The 19,486-nt window shown below is 32.9% G+C and overlaps 2 protein-coding genes and 1 pseudogene across 2 annotated transcripts; 1 reads left to right on the plus strand and 2 right to left on the minus strand.

Moving 5' to 3' along the window:
• The first annotated feature begins 725 nt into the window (after positions 1-725).
• LOC100788829 (uncharacterized) lies at positions 726-5,548 on the plus strand (annotated as a pseudogene).
• A 373-nt stretch (positions 5,549-5,921) lies between these two features.
• Positions 5,922-7,596, minus strand: LOC102665121 (uncharacterized). Its single transcript, XM_006580556.4, has 3 exons — positions 6,830-7,596; positions 6,675-6,754; positions 5,922-6,424 (listed from the first exon to the last, which is right to left on the minus strand). Exons 1-3 carry the CDS (start codon positions 7,443-7,445, stop codon positions 6,266-6,268), a joined length of 855 nt encoding a protein of 284 aa, XP_006580619.1. The 5' UTR covers positions 7,446-7,596; the 3' UTR covers positions 5,922-6,265.
• A 2,558-nt stretch (positions 7,597-10,154) lies between these two features.
• Positions 10,155-12,053, minus strand: LOC100812015 (NAC domain-containing protein 83). Its single transcript, XM_003525377.5, has 3 exons — positions 11,746-12,053; positions 10,981-11,258; positions 10,155-10,674 (listed from the first exon to the last, which is right to left on the minus strand). Exons 1-3 carry the CDS (start codon positions 11,924-11,926, stop codon positions 10,408-10,410), a joined length of 726 nt encoding a protein of 241 aa, XP_003525425.1. The 5' UTR covers positions 11,927-12,053; the 3' UTR covers positions 10,155-10,407.
• Positions 12,054-19,486: the final 7,433 nt, after the last annotated feature.

Genomic DNA, 19,486 nt, shown 5'->3' on the forward strand with positions numbered 1-19,486 from the left:
TAATATTTAATCATACTATAAATTATTTATCATAAATTTTAAATATAACTTATATTTTTAAAATATTTATTTCTAATGAATTTAAATTTAATATAATTTATATTTATATATCCAAAAATGTATTTATCATAAATTTGAATTATACAAAATAAATTGCAGAAGTTAAAATGCTATTGCGAGCGGATATACAAATACAAATACTATTATCTTTTTGGTACATTAAAAAAAATCTTTTTGATAGTCGGAGAAAAACAAAAACAAAATCAGAAGAACAAAAGAAATACAAATACAAATCTGAGGATCTTTTTATATCCTGGTGTTAATTTTTAACTGAGAAATATCAACTCTTCAAAATATTTTATTCTGTATTAAAAAGTAATAAATCACAAAATTTGTTTTAAAAAATTACGTACCCACTTTTTTTTATGATGAAAATTAGTCGAACGTTATGCACTTTTGAACCGTAATTTGAAGCGCACAAGGGTCGCATGCAGTTACTTAAGAGTTGAAGAGCGAACGTGGATGTGTGATTAAGGTCTTCCCTTCATCCTTCACTCTTCGTCTTCGCGCAACACTCTTTCGTTTCGTTTCCTAATTTCTTGACAAGGTAGCATTAATCTATTTAATTGCCTTTTCTTTTTCTTCTCTTTCCCAGACAACGAAGACGATGAAAAATACCAGACCCTGCACTACTCTAGTCTTTAATGATCATGTTGGTCGCAACGATGACTGACGATGGTAGTCATGACAGTGATTATGATGTTATTGGTGGTGGTGACAGCGACAATAACAATGACAACAATCATGTTAGTGATGATGACGTTTGACGATCATGGTGAAAATTGCGGTAAAAATTATGATAATTGTGACGGAAATTGTCATGACAATAATGATGATAAATTTAAAATATTTTATGATTAAATAAAATTTTAATTTAAATTTAAAATATTTTAATTGACATGATTGAGATTAGACATTTTTATTCTCGTAACACTTATCTCATTCTCATGCGATACGTAGTGTCTCTCTATATATTGTCACGCTTGCTTTGTCAACTAGGTCTGATAGAATTTGTTTTATGCTGCAGGCATTGGTTTCAAGAGTGTATATCTGATCACTGCAGAGCCTTATATATTCAGCAACGGATATCAGATAAGGTTGCTCCTCATTGCGGTCTTGGGTATATAGTTCCTGAATGGGTTGAGCAGAATCCAGCCCTTGAAGACATAAAGCAAATATATCGAGCCGGTGACGACACTCTTCCAACTACAACAATTATCTTACCTCTCAAATCAGACAAGGTCAAACCAGTGAAGCAGCAACTCTCCAGCATTCATACAGAAGTTATTCCTTTCCAAAATAAAGCGCCTTTCAATCAGGGAAGACAACGAGGACCCTAAGCTTAGTACCTTAGGCTCTGTGGCTATTTCAAGTGAGATTAATTTCATGACAAGGAAAAACATCAATGCAGAGTCCTACACTCTCTGTCTATCCGAGGAGGAGAATAGGAACTCTGAAAAGGAATGTGACTACTACCTGTGGAAGGCAAAAGTTTCCTGTCAGGGCTTGAAAATAGAGTAGAAAGGAGAATGGATGTGGATGAGTTGGTTATCACCTTAGCCTTTCCAAATCAGGAGCGGCTTCAAAGGGGGAAAACCTTACCTGGGGTATATGCATTTCTTCCTACAGAGATGATATCCAACTTTCCTTTTATAATTCAAGCAGATTTTGTGTTGGCTTATCAAGGGAGACTATTATGTTGGATGATAAGTGGAACCAAGGGATACTTGACTGTGTTCCATCTGCTTTCATGGAAGCATTCAAATCACTTGTTAAAGGAATAGATAAAGCTCCCCTCTCTAGTTTGGCTAGGATGTTCCTGTTTCTACCTGTAAATAGCTCCCTCTATAAGGAATGAATGTTGTGCGGGATGAGATCAAAGCAAAACTTGTTCAAGAAAAGATTGTTCCCATTGAAACGTACAAGCAGCAGAAACACTTTTACAAGCTTTGTGAAGTTGGCAGGCTAATGTGGCTACTTTTTGGGATATTTTGACAGGCTCGCGAGCAAGGAATATTCTTTGTTAACCTATCATCCCATGGATGATATATCCTGAGTTCTTCATTTGACAAATCTATGTATGATCAGATACTCAATTTCTTGGGAGTCCTATTCGTCTACAACGAATTGTATGCAAAGTGCATCCAAAGTTCTAATCTTGTGGAGGGGGCTTCAGAAGGTGTATATTTGAAGATTCTACTGTTCATGCTAATAAATGGGACTCCAGATTTTGTGATTCTAACATGATAAACATACCACTGATTAAGTGTGTTGGTCCTGATGGGGAATCTGTCCCATTTCAGTATTAACGAGTGCAAACAGCAACAAGGTGCCAAGAGAGTTTTCCTAGCTGATAAAATCTGTCTCATCTTATGTCATGGCTGATTGGTTGGAACAAGGAATTTAGATGCGCATCCAATTGTTTTTTTATGCCTGAGAGCACACAGCAAGCGATCTGGGCATTCCCTAAGAAACAGCCTTTGTTGGAATGGCTAGGCAATGAAGTTCATGTGTCTACTTTGAATGTATACAACTTTGCCAGACTTCTTTGTACTTCACTTCTATTAAGAATCGCAGGCTTGTTATTGCATATGCTCACTTCTTATGTCAATCTTTTTCAAGAGGCTATTTGACACCCCGTGAGGTTGGTAGCCTGTGTTCTTCTATCCCTCTTGTTGACAATTATGGACATGTAGTCGAGCGTAGAACTGGGGTTCTTGTTCCTGCTAGTGTTAGCAAATGGGCAGACTTGACTGTTTCTAATCCATGGAGAGATCAAAGTTATGTTGAGTTTGGAGAAGAGTACGTATATTCTTATTGTTGTGCTGACCAAATACACGTGAGAACAAGCTCCTACACTTCTTTGTAACTCATGCTGGAGCTTCTGATTTACCTTGTATATGTGCTCTGGATGCTGGGATTTCTGGTGTAGACACGCCACTCACTAAGGAAAAAGCTTTCCTGCTCTTGGATTGGATTCGTGACTGGAAGTATATGGGAATGAGTCTACCTGAGAAGTTCTTGAAATGCATTAAGGAAGGCAGTTGGCTTAAAGTTACAGTTAATGGATATAGGCCACCTTGAGTCATTCTTAATTAGCTCTTCATTGGGAAACATTTTGCAAAAAGGGTCCGTTCTTGTTGACATTCCAGTTGGTTCTGTTTTGCATGATTCAGATTGGCAAATTGCATCCCAAATTAGTGATATCCCTTTCATTGATCAGACTTACTATGGTGGGGAAATAGATAATTTCAAAGAGGAACTTCAATTGCTAGGTGTTGTAGTTGGATTCAGCAGAAAAGTTGTTACTGAACATTTAAAATCACGGTCTTATTTGAAATCCTTGACAGCTGAGGCTGTTGTGTTGATGCTGGAATGTATACATTTTGCTGATGTCTCTCATAAACTTGTTAACGCCCTTAAAAGAACCAACTGTTTAAAGACGTATATTGGTTTCGAAATTCCCAGTGAATGTTTCTTGCTGGACCCTGTATGGGGCTGCATACTAAATGTATTCAATGATTTCCCGGTGATTGATCACAAATTCTATGGAGACAAGATACTCACTTACAAAATTGAGTTGAGGAAAACTGGAGTAGTGATTGATTTTGAGGAGGCAATCAAAGCATTCGGCCATGTTTTCGAGCAGAAGGCATCACAAGCTTCCTTTAACAAACATTATGTTGAGTCATTTCTCTCGTGTTTCAGATGGCTGAGAGAAACTGACCACTAGTTTCCTTTAGATTTCTTGAAAATCCTGCGTTCTTCAAGTGGTTGCAGACTCGGGTTGGTGATTATAGGTCTTCCAAAAAATGCATTCTATTTGGTCCAGATTGGGAATCTTTCTCTGCAATTACTCGTCTCCCTTTTATTGGTGACAGTGACAATTGTTATGGCAAGTTTGTACATGAGTACAAAGAGGAGTTAAAGAGTACGGGAGTAATCACTGAAATCAAACATGGTTTGAATTTTGTTACTACTTTTCTTAGGTTCCCTTCAGATCCATCCTCTATAACCCGTGAGAGTGTGTTTTCATTGTTGGAATGCATCCGGTAATTTCGTGAGCATTATAAATCTCATGGAGATGACTTCAAAAAAGAATTGTCCAAAACAAAAGAATTAGCCAAAAAACTGGTTGAGGACCCATGCTGGTTATAGGCCTCCAGACAAATGTTTACTTTTTGATTCTAAGTGGAGTTCGTTCCTAAAGCCAACGGATGGACCACTAATTGATGAAACTTTTTATGGACCTGAAATTGGCTTGAACAGTGAAGAACTCAATGCAATTGGAGTTATTGGTGATGTTAAGATAGGATGCTCATTAATGGCTAGTCACCTTTATTTGCATTCTGAATCTTCCACCATTGTACGAATATATAGGTGTTTGAATAAAAATGATTGGAAACCAGAAAATAAAGCTACCAAAAGGATTTGGATTCCTAAGGCAGTTGATAATGGAGAGTGGGTTAGTCCTGAACAACGTGTCAATCATGACATGGGTGATCTTTTTGGTTCAAGGTTACATGTTCTGAAAAACTACCACGACAGAGTTGCTATCCTTTTTCTCCTATGCTATGGGTGTCAGAAGCATGCCCTCACTTGATGATTATATTGAGATATGGAAGGAATGGGAGAGTTCTGGGGAACAACTGTCACACGATAAATGCTGTAACTTCTGGGCTTATGTTTTGCAACATGAAAGCAAGAGGACAGTGAAAAACATTGCTGAGAGCTTGACAAAACTACCCATTACATCAGGGTCTGATTTAATCTTATTGTTGGACAAACGTGATGTTTTTGTTGCTGACAACCTTCATTTGCAGAATCTTTTTGAGCAAGAGAGAGTATTTGTCTGGTATCCCGAGTCAAGCTTAGCATCACTGCCAAGGTCTGAATTATTAGACTTATACAAGAAAATTGGTGTAAGCATTATATCCGAGTCTGTGCTTAAGGAAGAATCATCCTTACTAGATGGTGTTGAAGTCAGGCAAGTGGATCCAAGCAATATTTTCATTGGCAAGGGGTTGGTTAAACTTGTCCTCAGCTTTCTTGCTTGTTCTAGCATCAAAATAGAAGCAGAGAAGAGACATGAAGCTGTCCAAGGTCTTATTGAGCTTACTGTCCATGAGACGATTGAACCTGTCACTGTTTGCTATAGTTTATCTCTATCATCAGGGAAGACCATTACTAAGAAAGTAAACAGAATGATACGTTGGGAAAGGGAGAGTCCAAAGTTTTTTACCCAGAAGATGGACTGGTCTAGTGGAGATATAAGCATGCTAAAAATATGCCACATATTTCTCAAGCAATCTCTGCGGGTGTATTGCGTGAGAATGTTGACAATGTTCTTGCGCTCTCTGAGCTGATCAAGTTAGGCTTCCTGGTGAAGTTTAATGAGGAAGCAGTTGATTTCTTGATGGAATCCAAGGATTTGCAGATTTTCTTAGAAGACGAGGAGTTCCTCCGTTCTGCCTTCCCATTTGTCTAGGTATGCTTCACTGAACTCAATTTTTTGTGTTTACCTTTTCCAAAAATCTTCTAATGCTGTATGTATATGTTCCTTTTATTTTGCGTTCTTACTAGAGTGTGATATTTCTTGTGTTTGATCAGGTGGGGATGTAGCTATTCAGAAAGAAAGTATAATATGATGAGGTTTTGATATGAATTGGAAGAGCTCCTTGTAGTTCCATTTAATAGCAAATACATTCATACATGTTTGGTACCAGACTCGTGGATCCTAGTAAAGGTTTGATAGTTAGTCAGTAAAGTACATATATTATAAGGAGTCTCTCGATTTGTTTAGTTTTACTGGATGGGCATTTGGGCTTCACTCCATGGAATTCAACAATGTGATTTGATTTTCGTGCAGATAGTTTTTTTTTCTTTTTCAATCGCAGTTCAATAGAAAAACTGTTTTTAACTTCATGTGGATGGAGTAAAGGACTCATATGAAAATATAGAATATAAATCAGAGGAAAATAATTTACATCAATGCTAGAACCAGAAATACACGAAGTGTTTCACATAATGAAAAAGACAAGACAGTAGTTGTCGTCTACATCTGATTGTTAGAATCAGAGGATGGGGAATTCAGAAGGAGCTAAAAAATTAAGGGGGCCAAGAAAAAGACTCCGACCAATTAAAAAAAAGAAAAAGAGTGTAACTTGTCTTCAATATTTCTAAGTTCTATCACCTAGTGTGTTAATCATTTCGTTGCCTTTGCAGTAAAAATATGGCTTTTGTCATCGCCAGTACAGGTACACATTGGGTGATAGAGCGACTTAACCTTGAGTAGAGTCTTCATAGCACCAAATTTCTTCTTATGTCCTTTTCTCTTCGAAGTTGATTCTAATTCCTGAAGTACCTAATAAAAAATAAAAAAAAATAGAATCACCAAAAAGTGTTTTCTTGTCGTCTTCATTTGTCTATTTTGGGAGATTGAAAGTTTTGTTTTGGATATCTAGTATTTAACCAAGGTTCATATAACTTTAGATAAAATATTCCTTTTTTTTCTCTTATTGGTTAAAACTAGAAACAAAAAAATTTGGACACAAAAGAAAGGAGGAAGAGAAATGAAGTAGTAAAAATAGTAAAAATACTTGAGAGCACCTTACCTCGTTTGAATTTGTTGATTCAGCTGTTTCAACACTGTCTACACTGCGCGACTTTTGGAGCACAATGGTTGGACCATTACCTGCATTTATCAAACACTTTAATAAAAAGTGATGGTGCTTTTACCAAACATGCTATTAATCCTTTCAGTACTCACATTCTTCCTCGTTTCTTTTCTCAGCCTCAATGCAATAAATTCTGAAACTTGGCGATCCAGGACATAGAAACCTGCCAACTTTTTCACTTTCATCTTCATCACCACTATCCTCATGATGATCATCACCTTTTGCATCCACTTTTTGCTTCTTTTCTTCCTTTGTCTCTTCCACTAGCTCTGCAGTCTTTTCCTCCTCTGTTTTAACCTCTGCCTCGGCCATCTCAACAGCACGATTAAATACATCTTGGCTGGGATCCATGTATTTGATAACCTGCTCTATGTTATCTTTGTTGGGGTGAGTCTCCTCCACATTTTCACATTCAGAGTTGGGCACTGGAACCACTCTGGACAGTTTTTCTGCGGTTATTACTCGCTCAACCGTTTCCTCTTTAGGTGGTTCAATCTCCTTTGAAGAAGAAACCTTATTTTCTTCTTCAGTTCTGTGTGAAGATTGAGAATTGTCATCCTCTTCATTCAACAGATTCTTCTTGGAGAGGGTGGTTTCTCCATTCCTACGTTTTCTGAACTCCTCAAATCGGCTAACGAGCATAGGGCGGATTTTGGGAGGTAACCTCTCTCCTTCGGCTGCATTTGACTTTGAATTGCCAATCCCCATTGCAGACACAAAACAATGATTTTGCCTGCAATGAAGAGGCAGGGTAGGGAAAAAAATGATTTGGCTCAAGACGAATAAGATAGAAAGGTGGAGAATGAAGGAGTTTTTAGGGGTTTGGTGTCCAGTTAAAATAACCTGATGGAAACCTGAACAGTCTGGTTTTACAGTTAATGGCTGTCAATATTAGAAAAAAAAATGCATTTCACGTTGTATTTAATTTCACACACACAAAATAAGAGAGTCTTGGATTTGCAATTTTTTAAAAACCAACTTAACAAACATGTCGTTGTAACTCTCTTTCGTTGTTGTTGGAATTAAGAAACCGTCAACTTAGGATAAGGATTAACTTTACAGGTTGGAATATTCATGGCTATATTGGTACTGTGGAACGAAAATGTAGAGCCTCAAACTGCATATTGTGCCAGCTAACTATATCAAATCAAATTCTAAGAATGCTGTTTTTTCAGGGTCAATTTTCCAAGTTTTTTTTTTTTTTTTTTCTGTTTTGCCAAGAGGTAGTTGGAATATTCCGCATGCATAATAATAAAGTAATAATGAATGACACAGCAGCCTATTATGGGAATTAGGATTGACACATAACCACATTATAGAAAAAGTCACATGAAGATCCGCATTGAAAGATGTCCATCATCATCGCCCATGCCATGAAGATCCTATAACTTCGGGTCAATTTTCTCAATTGAATTATCAAACCTTAACGCGATTTATTATTCGATATACGTATTTTATAACTGGAAACTAAAACAATAACCTTGATTTTTTTTATTTTTATTTTTAAATTAGTCTTTCTTTAAAGACTTTCACTTTTATTCATTATTAGCCAATGAAGATGTACGTACACGGTACACGGGGCATCTGAGTCCCTATAGTTATTTTTTCTGCAATTTGTTTTTTTGCCTACCAAGTTAGCTACGACTGGTGTGAGTCGGTAATGCTTATGTTATGTCCACCCAACTATAAAAGCCACATGTGTCACTCATTTCCAATTAAGAAGAATCATTATGCTATTTCATCTTTCTTTCTTCTTCATTTAATGTGTTCAACTAATTAAGATGATATCAGAAACTCAGCTTTGCTAATGGCGAGTAATTCACAAAATTTCAGCTTCAAACCAAAACTGTAATAACGTGATACACTCATGGATATTTAATTCTCTTAAAAAAAAATAGAAAGTGTGGGAGAAGATCAAAATTAGATATAAGATGTGAATGATCAAAGTCCATGAGTGTAGGCCATCGATCTTAGTATGTATTCAGTTCAATTCATTTTAGAATATGACTATTTTTAAGGAAAAAATAACTATAAAATTGATATGCACTTAATCTTGACCCTTGCAATGTACTCGACTATGCCCACCATTTAAAGACTTCTGATAATTTTTCACCTTTTTATTTAATTATTAATTTATTACACTTACTTTATCTCCCTCCAACTCAAAAAAAAGCAAAAGACAATATTGATATTAAGTTAACGAGTTATATTTACTTAGTGATAACTGATAACAGTGTATTAACTAATATAGTAAGATCGTGTATAAAAAATTTATGTCAAAAAATTATCTCTACTAATTAAATAAAATATGGGATATAGGATTCTCTGAATTGTAAAAAATACTATATATTGTAGTGTTTGATCAGAAACTGACATTAGAATAGCATTTTTTAGTTAGGAATTACAAAAAATATATAAGTTAGTTGATAATAAAAGTCAATTACTATATTGCAGTGTTTTTTATTAAAAAAACTACAACTTTTTAGTAAAAAAAATTCTATTTTTGTCTCCTTGCTAATAAATTTGATTTAATATCGATTATTTACTAAAAAACACTACAATAGTATTTTTCTCTCCTAATAATATTTTTTTTTGTAAAAAAATAATTGTTGTATTTTTGTGAAATAGTATTAAAAATTTGAATTTAGTTTGTTGATAGTAATCAATTTTTTAATACGCTAGGCAATTAAATATATAAGTTAATTAGGAGACAAAAATAGATTTTTTTGTTAAATAAAGAAAGATTTCATTAAAATGATAAAAGAAAATAATTATCCATTACATCAGAGACCATACATTTCCTTTGCCTTGTGATAGAAAAACTGATAATATTTTATATTATAACTTTTTTTACAACTGAGATTTTTTGCAATGTTTTTTTTTTTTCAATAAACAGAAGATCTCAACTCGTATGTTTGGATCCTCTCCAAAAAGATTTTTTCAATAGCAGAAACCAGAATCGTTGGGTTGCTATGAAATATTAATTAATCAAAGCTGTGATACTGCAAGATGACCAGAGAAAAAAATTGCTGCATAGGATCCGAGTGCTAAAATATACCCTTTGTGAGCCTTTGCATGCCGGCCTTAATTGTTTTACTTCAATTCAAATTACCTTTTGATCGATGATTAGTTTTTTTATTGGTAGCAGATTGATGATTAGTTTTTCTGGAAAAAGTGTGTTTATTTTTTATAATGTGGTGAAAATTACTATAATTTCATTTAAGTAAATTTAGTTCTCAAATTTTAAAAAACATAAAAATAAATTTTGAAGTTTTTGTAAAGTTGGAGGACCAATCTATCCGTGTATAAGCACAAGGACTTTTATCATGTTTAATTGAAAATATAAGAGCTAAAAACATACTTTTTTCTTAAAAAAAATTGTTTAATGTAATATTAGATTTAACAAAGATATGACTCTACGACAACAACATTTGAAACTACATCTAATTAAAAACATGGAAATAAGCATATTACAAGATAATGATAGGAAACACGCATCTGATACATCAATTACAAATGGGCATAGCTAGCCATATATATATGACCCATTTTCCTTAATTAATTAGTGTTGAAAAAGCAAATCAGTGTGGGTATCCTCTAGCATATGATCCATTTTCCTTAATTAAAATACAGCAAAGCCATGGAAAAATTTTCAATTAATTAAGTGGTCCTAAAAATGGGCATAGCCACTTGTTTCTTCATGGTCCGATGCATTTGAAGAGACCTCCATGATATTACTGGAGCTTGAACATGATGAGGATGTAGAAGAATTGGTCTTCCCTACCATCATAAAATCAAACATTAATCTTGGACGAGTAGTTTGAACTGCTGTATTTTGTCTATGCTTATGATGAGTGCCGCTGCCATCACTTTCTACACTTCTTTTCTTCATCGATAAGCGACACAGAACCCAATCTCCTATCTCGTTTACGTAGTTCTGCCAATATATATTCAACGCCATTAATTATATACTATTTGCAATTCTGACACACTCTACTTTTCATTACTAGTTATGAAACTAAATAAAAAAAATGTGATTTCAAATATATTTTTAAAACGATTTTCAATGAGTTTTTTTTTATTATTGATTCTTGAATTATTGCTCTTAACAAGACTCTAGTATTTTTTAAGGGTAAATTACATTTACATTCTATGAAGTTTAATGAAATTACACTTTGATATTTCTGTCTGTTTTTGGCATAATTTTAACCTTCCATAAAATACTTGAGGAAATTAAACTTACATGGGATGAGTTGGCAGCACCAGTTTCTACACTGACGAGACGATATTCGTGCAAGACCCAGTGAGTTCTGGAGCCTTTTGGTGATTTGCCCTCATAAAATATCAATGTCTTTCGTACCCCAACAATACCATTACACGTTGAAGTTGAAGATGATATTCTTTTGTCTGATCCTGTTGCCTTCCAATAGCCACACTTTGTCGTTCGGTTCATGCGATTACCATTTCGATACTTTGCTTCCTTCGGGCTGAAAAAGTGCCTCTCTTGTGGATCACAATTCCCTGATGAACACACACATACTTAGCATATTAAGCTGCAGAACAATGTTAACGACTCATTTTGTTGATTATTATAGCAATGTCAGGTAAGGCTACATATGATTGAAGTTATTAGCAATCTTGTACCTGACAAATATATATATGAGCACAATGTTTGTTTCTATGTTCTGTGAGAAAGTTTAAGTTTATGTTTAATTTAATTTATTTCAAAGAGTTTAATATATGAATTATCAATGTAAAATATTGTAGGTTATCAACCACCAATAGAAATCAATCATGATTGTATGATTTATAGAATAATTAATTATAAAAATTAATAAATTTATCATATGATAATATAATTAGTAAATAATATTGAAAAAAACTTACACTATCAATTTATATATACTTATTAATTCTTATTTTAAAGAAACAATATCGTTTATTTTTATTAATTTTTAAAGAATTAAAAGATAATTAATTAATTATTTTTTTAAAAATAAATTGTTACCTGGCAAATCCCAAGGATCATACTTGCAGACATTGATCTCAGGAATGATAGAAGCAGGCAAGGGGTAGGAGAAGACCTTACATTTCAAGTATTGAAAAACAAGCTCTTCATCTGTTGGCTGAAAACGAAAACCAGGAGGCAATTTGCTCACTCCATTTTTAACAAAATTCAGCTTTTCCATTTGCTTAAACCTGCTTTTGAAACTTTGGACACTTAAATTCAACAACCAAAGAAAGGAGCAGGGAAAAGAAGGCCAGACTTTTGGACTCGAAGTGAGGGTGAGGGTACAGGCACTCGAATGAAATAAGTGACTTGGTATTTATATATATATATATGGAAAAAGGCCACAATACTTAACAGACTAAGTTTGATGTTTGACAATTAATTAAACCTTGTTTCCTTTCTTACCAGGATCGATCTTTAAAGGTATATATTTTAATTAGCATTTTGCTCTACCCCACCTTTTATATGATAAAGTGCCTTGGTTTTTTCCTTTTCTAGATTTTGTAAATAGATAATGTAATTCTTTTTTTTTTTAAAGCACGGATAAGGTAATTCTTGATTATCATTTTTTTTTTGTAAAACTTATCAGAATGAGTTCTTTTAAACTTATTTTAATAAGTTTTATGATCAAATTTATGATATAAACTCTTATGTAATAACAGTTGATTAAAATAGTGATGAGTTAAGTTATTATTTAAATATATCTAAAAGATAGTTTGGAATGGCGTTTAAGAACTAAATACTGGTTTGAAGTTTGTTCATCTAATATTGTACGGGTTGCTGACTATTTTTCAAGTCTGTTGTTGCATCTTTAATTTACTTAGATAAATACGTTGGGGTTTGTTCGAGTTTGTGGGACGTCATGCGGAATCATGCTTTCCTATATATCTAGAGTGTAAGGGAGAGTAAAAAATCTCACATTAAAAATAGAAAAGAACATTATTACTCATATACTTAATTAATTTCTTGAGACATTGAGTTGTATATAATATCAAATTTATTTATATGATTGACTCATCACTTATTAATATAATTTTTTTTAATATTTTATTCTCATATATTTCTTGACGAGTGATATCAAAATCGATGGTGTGATTAATTGAGTATTGACTTGAATAAATATTGAGTTTAGTGAAATTAGGGGTGAATTCATATATGTAATCCTTTTTATAAAGTTTTTCTAACAAGAGATCTGTTTAATTTGTTGATGTGAGCTAACAAATGTTAGCATATAAAGTGTATTGACAAAATGTAAGTGAAAGTAAAAAGTCCCATGTTAAATAGAAAAAGACACGATGTAACAACATATAAGTATTTTACTCTCGTATTTCACTGACATTAATTAAGAAAAATAAAACATTTTCATTCACTGTCCACAGCCAAACAACATCAAAATTCCTATAATAAATAAAAAAGGAAAAAAAATATTTCTTTGTTAAGTTTTATCCTCCAACATGTTTTGAAGAGGTGAAGACATGTTATAAGCCTCACTGAATTATGCAAACGCAGATATTCCATCAATATATAAAGGCCTACAATTCAAAATTGATCCTAATAATATTATGAAAACAATGCAAATGAGAAGTAAAAAAATATAGAGTAAGAGAAACGAAAGTTGTAGTCTTGTAGATAAGATATGTGCGATCTCATTCAAAAGGATAGTATGTACACAAGTAAATGGAATTCTTCACGGTTAATTAGTTTACGATGAAATTAAACCCAATATTAATGTTCGATCTGATTCCATTAGTCCTGATTTTTGTATTCTTTAATTAGCATTTATAGCATGCATTTTAAATCCTGCAACTTATTTGTGGCTGAAATTGAGAGAAAACAAGGGGAGAAAGTACGCATTGAATTTCTAGTGAACGTCAGAAAAACTGAGTCAGCGCCCGTCATGCACGTAACCTTATTACACATATATAGATAGTTCCTATTATCATAATTAAATTAGTAAGAATAATTCAAATCCAATATTCTCAATCAATCCATTTTTAGTATTTATTTTATTAACATTGATATGTTTTCCTATATATGAAGAACTCCACCCAAGGCCCAAAGGGATTGTTATATAGGAAAGTCTTGCATGATTGTGATGTCTGCACATCATTAGCTGCCTGAAACTTTAAGTTGCTTTTTTTACGTGGTATTGCATTTTTAATTATTTTCATTTTTTCAAGAATCAAAACAAACTAACCCATTATCTTGACTTGCTTTTTTTTTTTTAAGTTTATTCTAAATTTACCATATTTAAAGTTGCGTAGTGGATTTGCCATATATAAATATAGTAAGATAATATGATATAAGCTTTTGTCCTCCTCCTTTTATTTATGAATTTGAATTATTGATGGATAGATGACTCGGACTCCCTTTATATATGTCACTTTATGTCATGCAGCAAGTCTTTTTTTATTTAATAGTTTTCTTTATCAGGATTTAGTTCAATTAATTTTAGTTTGTCATTTGTAAAGTTCGCAGAGAATTGAATCCGGCAAACGAAAGAAAAAGAAAGGAAAACCAACATAGTTATGTTTTCACTAAAAAGCAAAATCACGATCAAACATGCACGTAGTCAACTATGATATACTGAAACTTTACTGTACCCCCTTAAAAAAAAGTAGTGGTACTTTCCTTCACCAAGAAGATGTTGATTTAAAGAGCTAACTTTTTCAACATTGTAAATCAGATTTTGAAAGATTCACCCCCTCTCTAAATTTAAAAAAAGAAAAATAAATGTCCAACTTGCATGTTTACATGTTTAAATCCCTTTGCTTAAGACAGCGGCAACAGAAGTTGCCCTTTGTGGGGGTGTAATATCCTTTAAGCGAGTGTCTTATAGTCTACACATGGGCATCACCTCACTTTATAGTTTATAAATGCATCTAAACATTACTTTCCATGAGCAATTCTTGGCTTGCATGACTATATATGTTGTATGTTGTATCCATAGAAATAAATCAAAAACTCACAAATATTTAAAAATAATAATAAAAAACATAGTCCTTACCTTGTTTTAATGTTTTTTTTTTATTTTGTTTATAAATAAACACTATATATAGAACTCGCGTATGAATTATTTTCATTTTTTTTTTTTGATTTTAAGTGTGTATACTATCCACTCCTCTCTCTTCATTTATGTGTGTCTGTGGAGCCTCTCCTATGCGAATCATGTCCTTTTCTTTTACGCATTATTTTCAAGCTTCATAAATTCCTTGCCAAAGTGAGTTGTACTTTTTGTTTACGTACCGGTAGAAAAGGCATGTTATGCTTAACGCATAAGAAACTTGGTTAATGATTTTTATTTTTTTTATCAGGATCACTTGCAGTTAATTAGAATCGCTAAAATTCACAGTTTCACAAACCTCAATTTTAAGACTTTAGTTCATTACAACTTACAAACATATTTATAGTTTTTTGGGTGTACAGTGGCAACATCAAAATTAGAACCTAAAACGTTATAAAAAAAAATTAGAACCTAAAACGTTATAAAAAAAATTAGAACCTAAAACATTATACATGTTACTTAAATTTCTCACACTAGATCGATCATAGTGAGATTTTAACCATTTTCCAACTATTTACCAATATATTTATATATGTTAATTATAATTTTCCAGTGTTAAAGAGGCAAGAGAAATATATTAGTGATGTTATTTTTTATTAACATGACACATATCTTTCACTTAAAGAGCACCTATAGTATGATGGGAATTGGGGATTAACTTTTATAACAAATTTAAATTCAAAATATCACTTAAGAAGAATATATATACTCCTTCAGTTAACCACTTATTGATAAATTAGTAATTTTGTAAATGTCAAAAAAAGATTACAAATTCTTTAGTTTCTAAACTAACATTTGTTTTTTTAATCTTCAAAGCTATTTAAGAAAATAAGAGCTAAAAAGGCTTGTAATTTTGTAATTTAATAAAGAAGTTTTAAACTATAAGCTATTTAGTGGTGTATTATTAGATTTTTGGAATTTGAAATAAAAATATTGAGAAGAGATTTTCAAAATTAATTGATAATTTTTTTTTAATTTAATTAGAATGTACTATATGATAGTGTAAAAAACATTCAAATTTACTTGTAAATTGATATGTATTATAAGTTTGCCAATTTAATAATTACTATCTTAAAAGATATACTTACTTAAGATGACTTTTAATTAATCGATAAGGTAAAAAAGTTTTACATGTATACTTTTTGTGTGCATAAAAATTAAATTCAAATTTTTATTATGTTTTATTCATCAAATAAAAAGTTGTTAATTAACTGTAAATGTTAGCAGGCATTTTTTCCATCAATCTACAAGCTACATTGGATCCATTCCTTTTTTTCTTTTGACAAAATGATTTTTTTTTAGTTTTATTTTTCATTTTGGGCCAATGATTAATAAAATCAAGGGAATTACTATTTGTCCCGATCTCATTGCTATTCACCCCACCAATATTTTCAATTTCCAAAAATGTCCTTCACCACATTGTATTGGGGAATCATACTTGTGTTGTATTAGTGGAGGTGCAAAAAAAAAATTATATAACGGAAGTATAATTTCATTGTGGGGTGCAAAAAAATCACAACAAAAACATAATTTCATTGTGTATTTGTCAAGGAATCGTGTTTCTGTTGTATATATTTTTTCACCCCCACTTAATCCAATGGAAACATGATTTTGTGAGGCCAAATATCCATGTGAAAATGTGATTCTATTTTGGCAAAGGATTTGTGCAGCAGTAGATGTGCGCAGCGACACAATGATGGTGGAGAGGAATTGTGCGCACGAAGCCTCGAAGGTGGAGATTGTGCACACACGAGGGCTCTACATGACAATGATGGTGGGGATTAGTGACAGTGTGTGGTGGGGAGAAGATGGAATAGGATGGTGGCCCAATGCAAAGTTGGTCGATCAGTGGTGATGATGGTTGCACTGACTGAGGGGAGGGTGGATCCACGATTCTAGATCTGGGCAGGGATTGGGTGAGAAGAAGGTTGGGGGGGGGGGGGGGAGCAGGGAGTTGGTGAGAAGATGAGGGAAGGAGGAAGAGGGAGGGGCAAAATGGATTTTTCCATGAAAAGGTTGGGCCAATAGCAAAGTATGGCAGACCAATAGCAGCTCCCTAAAACCGGCTTCCCTCCATAGGAGTTCGGCCCATAAAAGCAATAGTTTATGGGCCTTTAAGGCGCTTTCTTTTCAACCAAGTCATTCGTGTGGGCTTTTAGTGCTTTCTTAGTTTCTGTCTTGACATCGTTTTAGCTTATTATAGCGTCATTTCGCTACTCGCACCAGGGTTTTAGCTTTTCTAGAATTCGTTTGAAAATTGCACTTCGGAATCCTCTCCAATTTCCATGGATTTTTCGCAACATAACTCATCTGAAATGGATCAATTCTACACTGTGAGTTACATATAAATGTGTTATTGTATATCTATGTATTCGTTGGTGTTATTACGCGGTGTTTGTATTTTGTTGTTGTGATAGATTCATATGAATTATAATTTCCGATAACCTTGCTTCCTTTCAATGCACTTGTTTCTGAAGAGTGAGTGAGTGATGTGCTTAGAGTACTGTGTTTTCCCACTTTCGTGTTTGTCGCATAAAAATTATTGGAAGATCACAAAATTTTCAACGGTTTCACTATTTTATAGCATTGCCAAATGTTTGTAATTCAACTTGAAATAATGTATTAACCTGCTAATTAGAACATTAATGTTAAAAATAGCAAAGTCTTGTGACATGTTCCGATGATCATTTTTATTGATCAGTCTTGGTAGTGGTACTTACTACTTCGACTTACAAAAATAAAACACACTTAGTCTAATATGCATATCCAATGGAAATATTTATCATGATTGGATATATTGTATCATTTGTTTCATGGATACAGCTACAAGTATCAGTAGCAATGTGGGTGTGCACGACAAAATTTCTAAACTAAGCAGTGGGTAAGCGAGGGTATTCCATACAGAAATATAAAAACATAACTCAAGTAAGCAAAAATAATTACACGGAAAATAGGATGATACAGAAAATGAATTTAGGGTGTTAATTTGATAGTGCAAGAGTCAAGCTTGTATCATAACATCCTTTATGGTATAAAATTTAGCAGTTCTAGCTAGCTTTCCTGAGCTTCGTTATTTGATTGTTATGCCTGTCAGTTATCAGTACTTGGAGGTTTAAGTTGCGGTTCCTAGGTGTGCCACTTATAAGTAGCCTAATCCTTTTTCATGGGTATTCTTTTTCCTTTCATTAAGATAGTTCTATTTGATCTGACATATTTACCATATATAGAAGAAAAAGAAGTGCCTTTGCCTGAGTATAGACTATAGTAGTAAAACTTTAACCTTGTTCTCCAAATGCAGCATAGCAAGAACGGCAAATAGCCATGGCTAATGAAATGGTGGCAAAGCTGACAAGTACAAGCTGGGACAAATGCCTCACTGGTACACCTGGGGGTAAATTCAGTTCTAGTGAATCTACTTGTCTTTCAAACTGTGCTCATCTTTATATTGAGATGAGCGTCCTTGTCATGAAAAGGTTTCAGAGTATGCGATGAAGATCAAGGGCCATCTATGTGCTTCCTCAGTTGATGGTTCTAGTTTTAACTTTTACTTTGGCTGAATGCTCGAAACATGAATCTTAGTATTTTGAAAATTAAATTTTATCATGTCCGAAATTTTATTTTCCTTTTAGGCATCTTTTAAATTTAGATGTTTTTAGAAATAGCAATAATACATACACGCCTTGACAGTGTAAATACTTGTTTAATATTTCTCTTTTATTACATCATAATGCCTATCACATCATCATGCCTCCCTCTTGTGCCTTTCTAGATCTCTCTTATGGTATAAACTGGCATTTGGGTTCACAAAACATCATTCTTAAAAAAATGTATGCTTATGATGTATTAAGTTGTCAAACACTAGGATGGAGTGAAAAAGCAGGTTGGATGTCAAACAACTTGTCAAACATATGCATCAATCTTAGTATTTCATTGTTCATTAATTTTTATCATATCGATTGTTTATTTTGCTTTTGGCCATCATTGAAATTTAGATGTTTAAAAAAAATGCTTATGATGCACTATTAATTTGAAACACTGCAATGGGGTGGCAAAACTGGTTGAGTTTATTAGGTTAACCCGACAAATCCGTTTCTTCCACTTATCTATTTTGGTCTATCTTGCTTAACCAATCAAGAAAATAAATCACAAAGCATCTCGGGATTTGTCAACTTGCCAAGCTTTCTTCTTTTATTTTTTTATAAAAAAAACTATTTTGAACATGGTCCAGATCAATTTGTCTATTTTTAATTAATTTGTTTTGGCTTTGTACAAGTGGTTTAACATATTAAAATTACGTTTTGGACAATTAATTTATTTATTTTGGCTTTACGAACATTGGACTAATGTTTAGTAATTGATAATCAACTTTTTTGAATGCCAATGATGTAGACTGTAGAATTTTATGATCTTTTATAATTTATAGTAATTAGGATATTAGTGTGTAATGAAGCAATGCCCAAATCCCATTAGCGCCTTTTTTTCTTTCTTTGAACCAATTCAATGAGTCGATTAACTATTTTTTAACTTTTGAGTTTTAAATAATAAATTTAGATTTTAATTCCCAATTTTTTCTACTTTTAGTTTTATTTTCTTTTTCATTCATTTTAATTTTTTTATTATATTTTTAAAGGTATTAAGTGTTTTAATTTGACCATGCTTATTATCTATTTTTTT

Source organism: Glycine max, chromosome 5, assembly GCF_000004515.6.
Source record: "Glycine max cultivar Williams 82 chromosome 5, Glycine_max_v4.0, whole genome shotgun sequence".
Lineage (NCBI taxonomy): Eukaryota > Viridiplantae > Streptophyta > Magnoliopsida > Fabales > Fabaceae > Glycine > Glycine max.

Bases quoted from the DNA above. Each gene is read 5' to 3' on its own strand.
- LOC100812015 (XM_003525377.5), bottom strand. From the start codon at position 11,926: ATGGAAAAGCTGAATTTTGTTAAAAATGGAGTGAGCAAATTGCCTCCT. The intron at 11,259-11,745 runs GTAACAATTTAT...TGTGTTCATCAG, and splicing joins TGATCCTTGGGATTTGCCAG to GGAATTGTGATCCACAAGAG. The intron at 10,675-10,980 runs GTAAGTTTAATT...ATATATTGGCAG, and splicing joins GTGCTGCCAACTCATCCCAT to AACTACGTAAACGAGATAGG.
- LOC102665121 (XM_006580556.4), bottom strand. From the start codon at position 7,445: ATGGGGATTGGCAATTCAAAGTCAAATGCAGCCGAAGGAGAGAGGTTA. The intron at 6,755-6,829 runs GTGAGTACTGAA...TGATAAATGCAG, and splicing joins GAAAAGAAACGAGGAAGAAT to GTAATGGTCCAACCATTGTG. The intron at 6,425-6,674 runs GTAAGGTGCTCT...ATTTTTTATTAG, and splicing joins AATCAACAAATTCAAACGAG to GTACTTCAGGAATTAGAATC.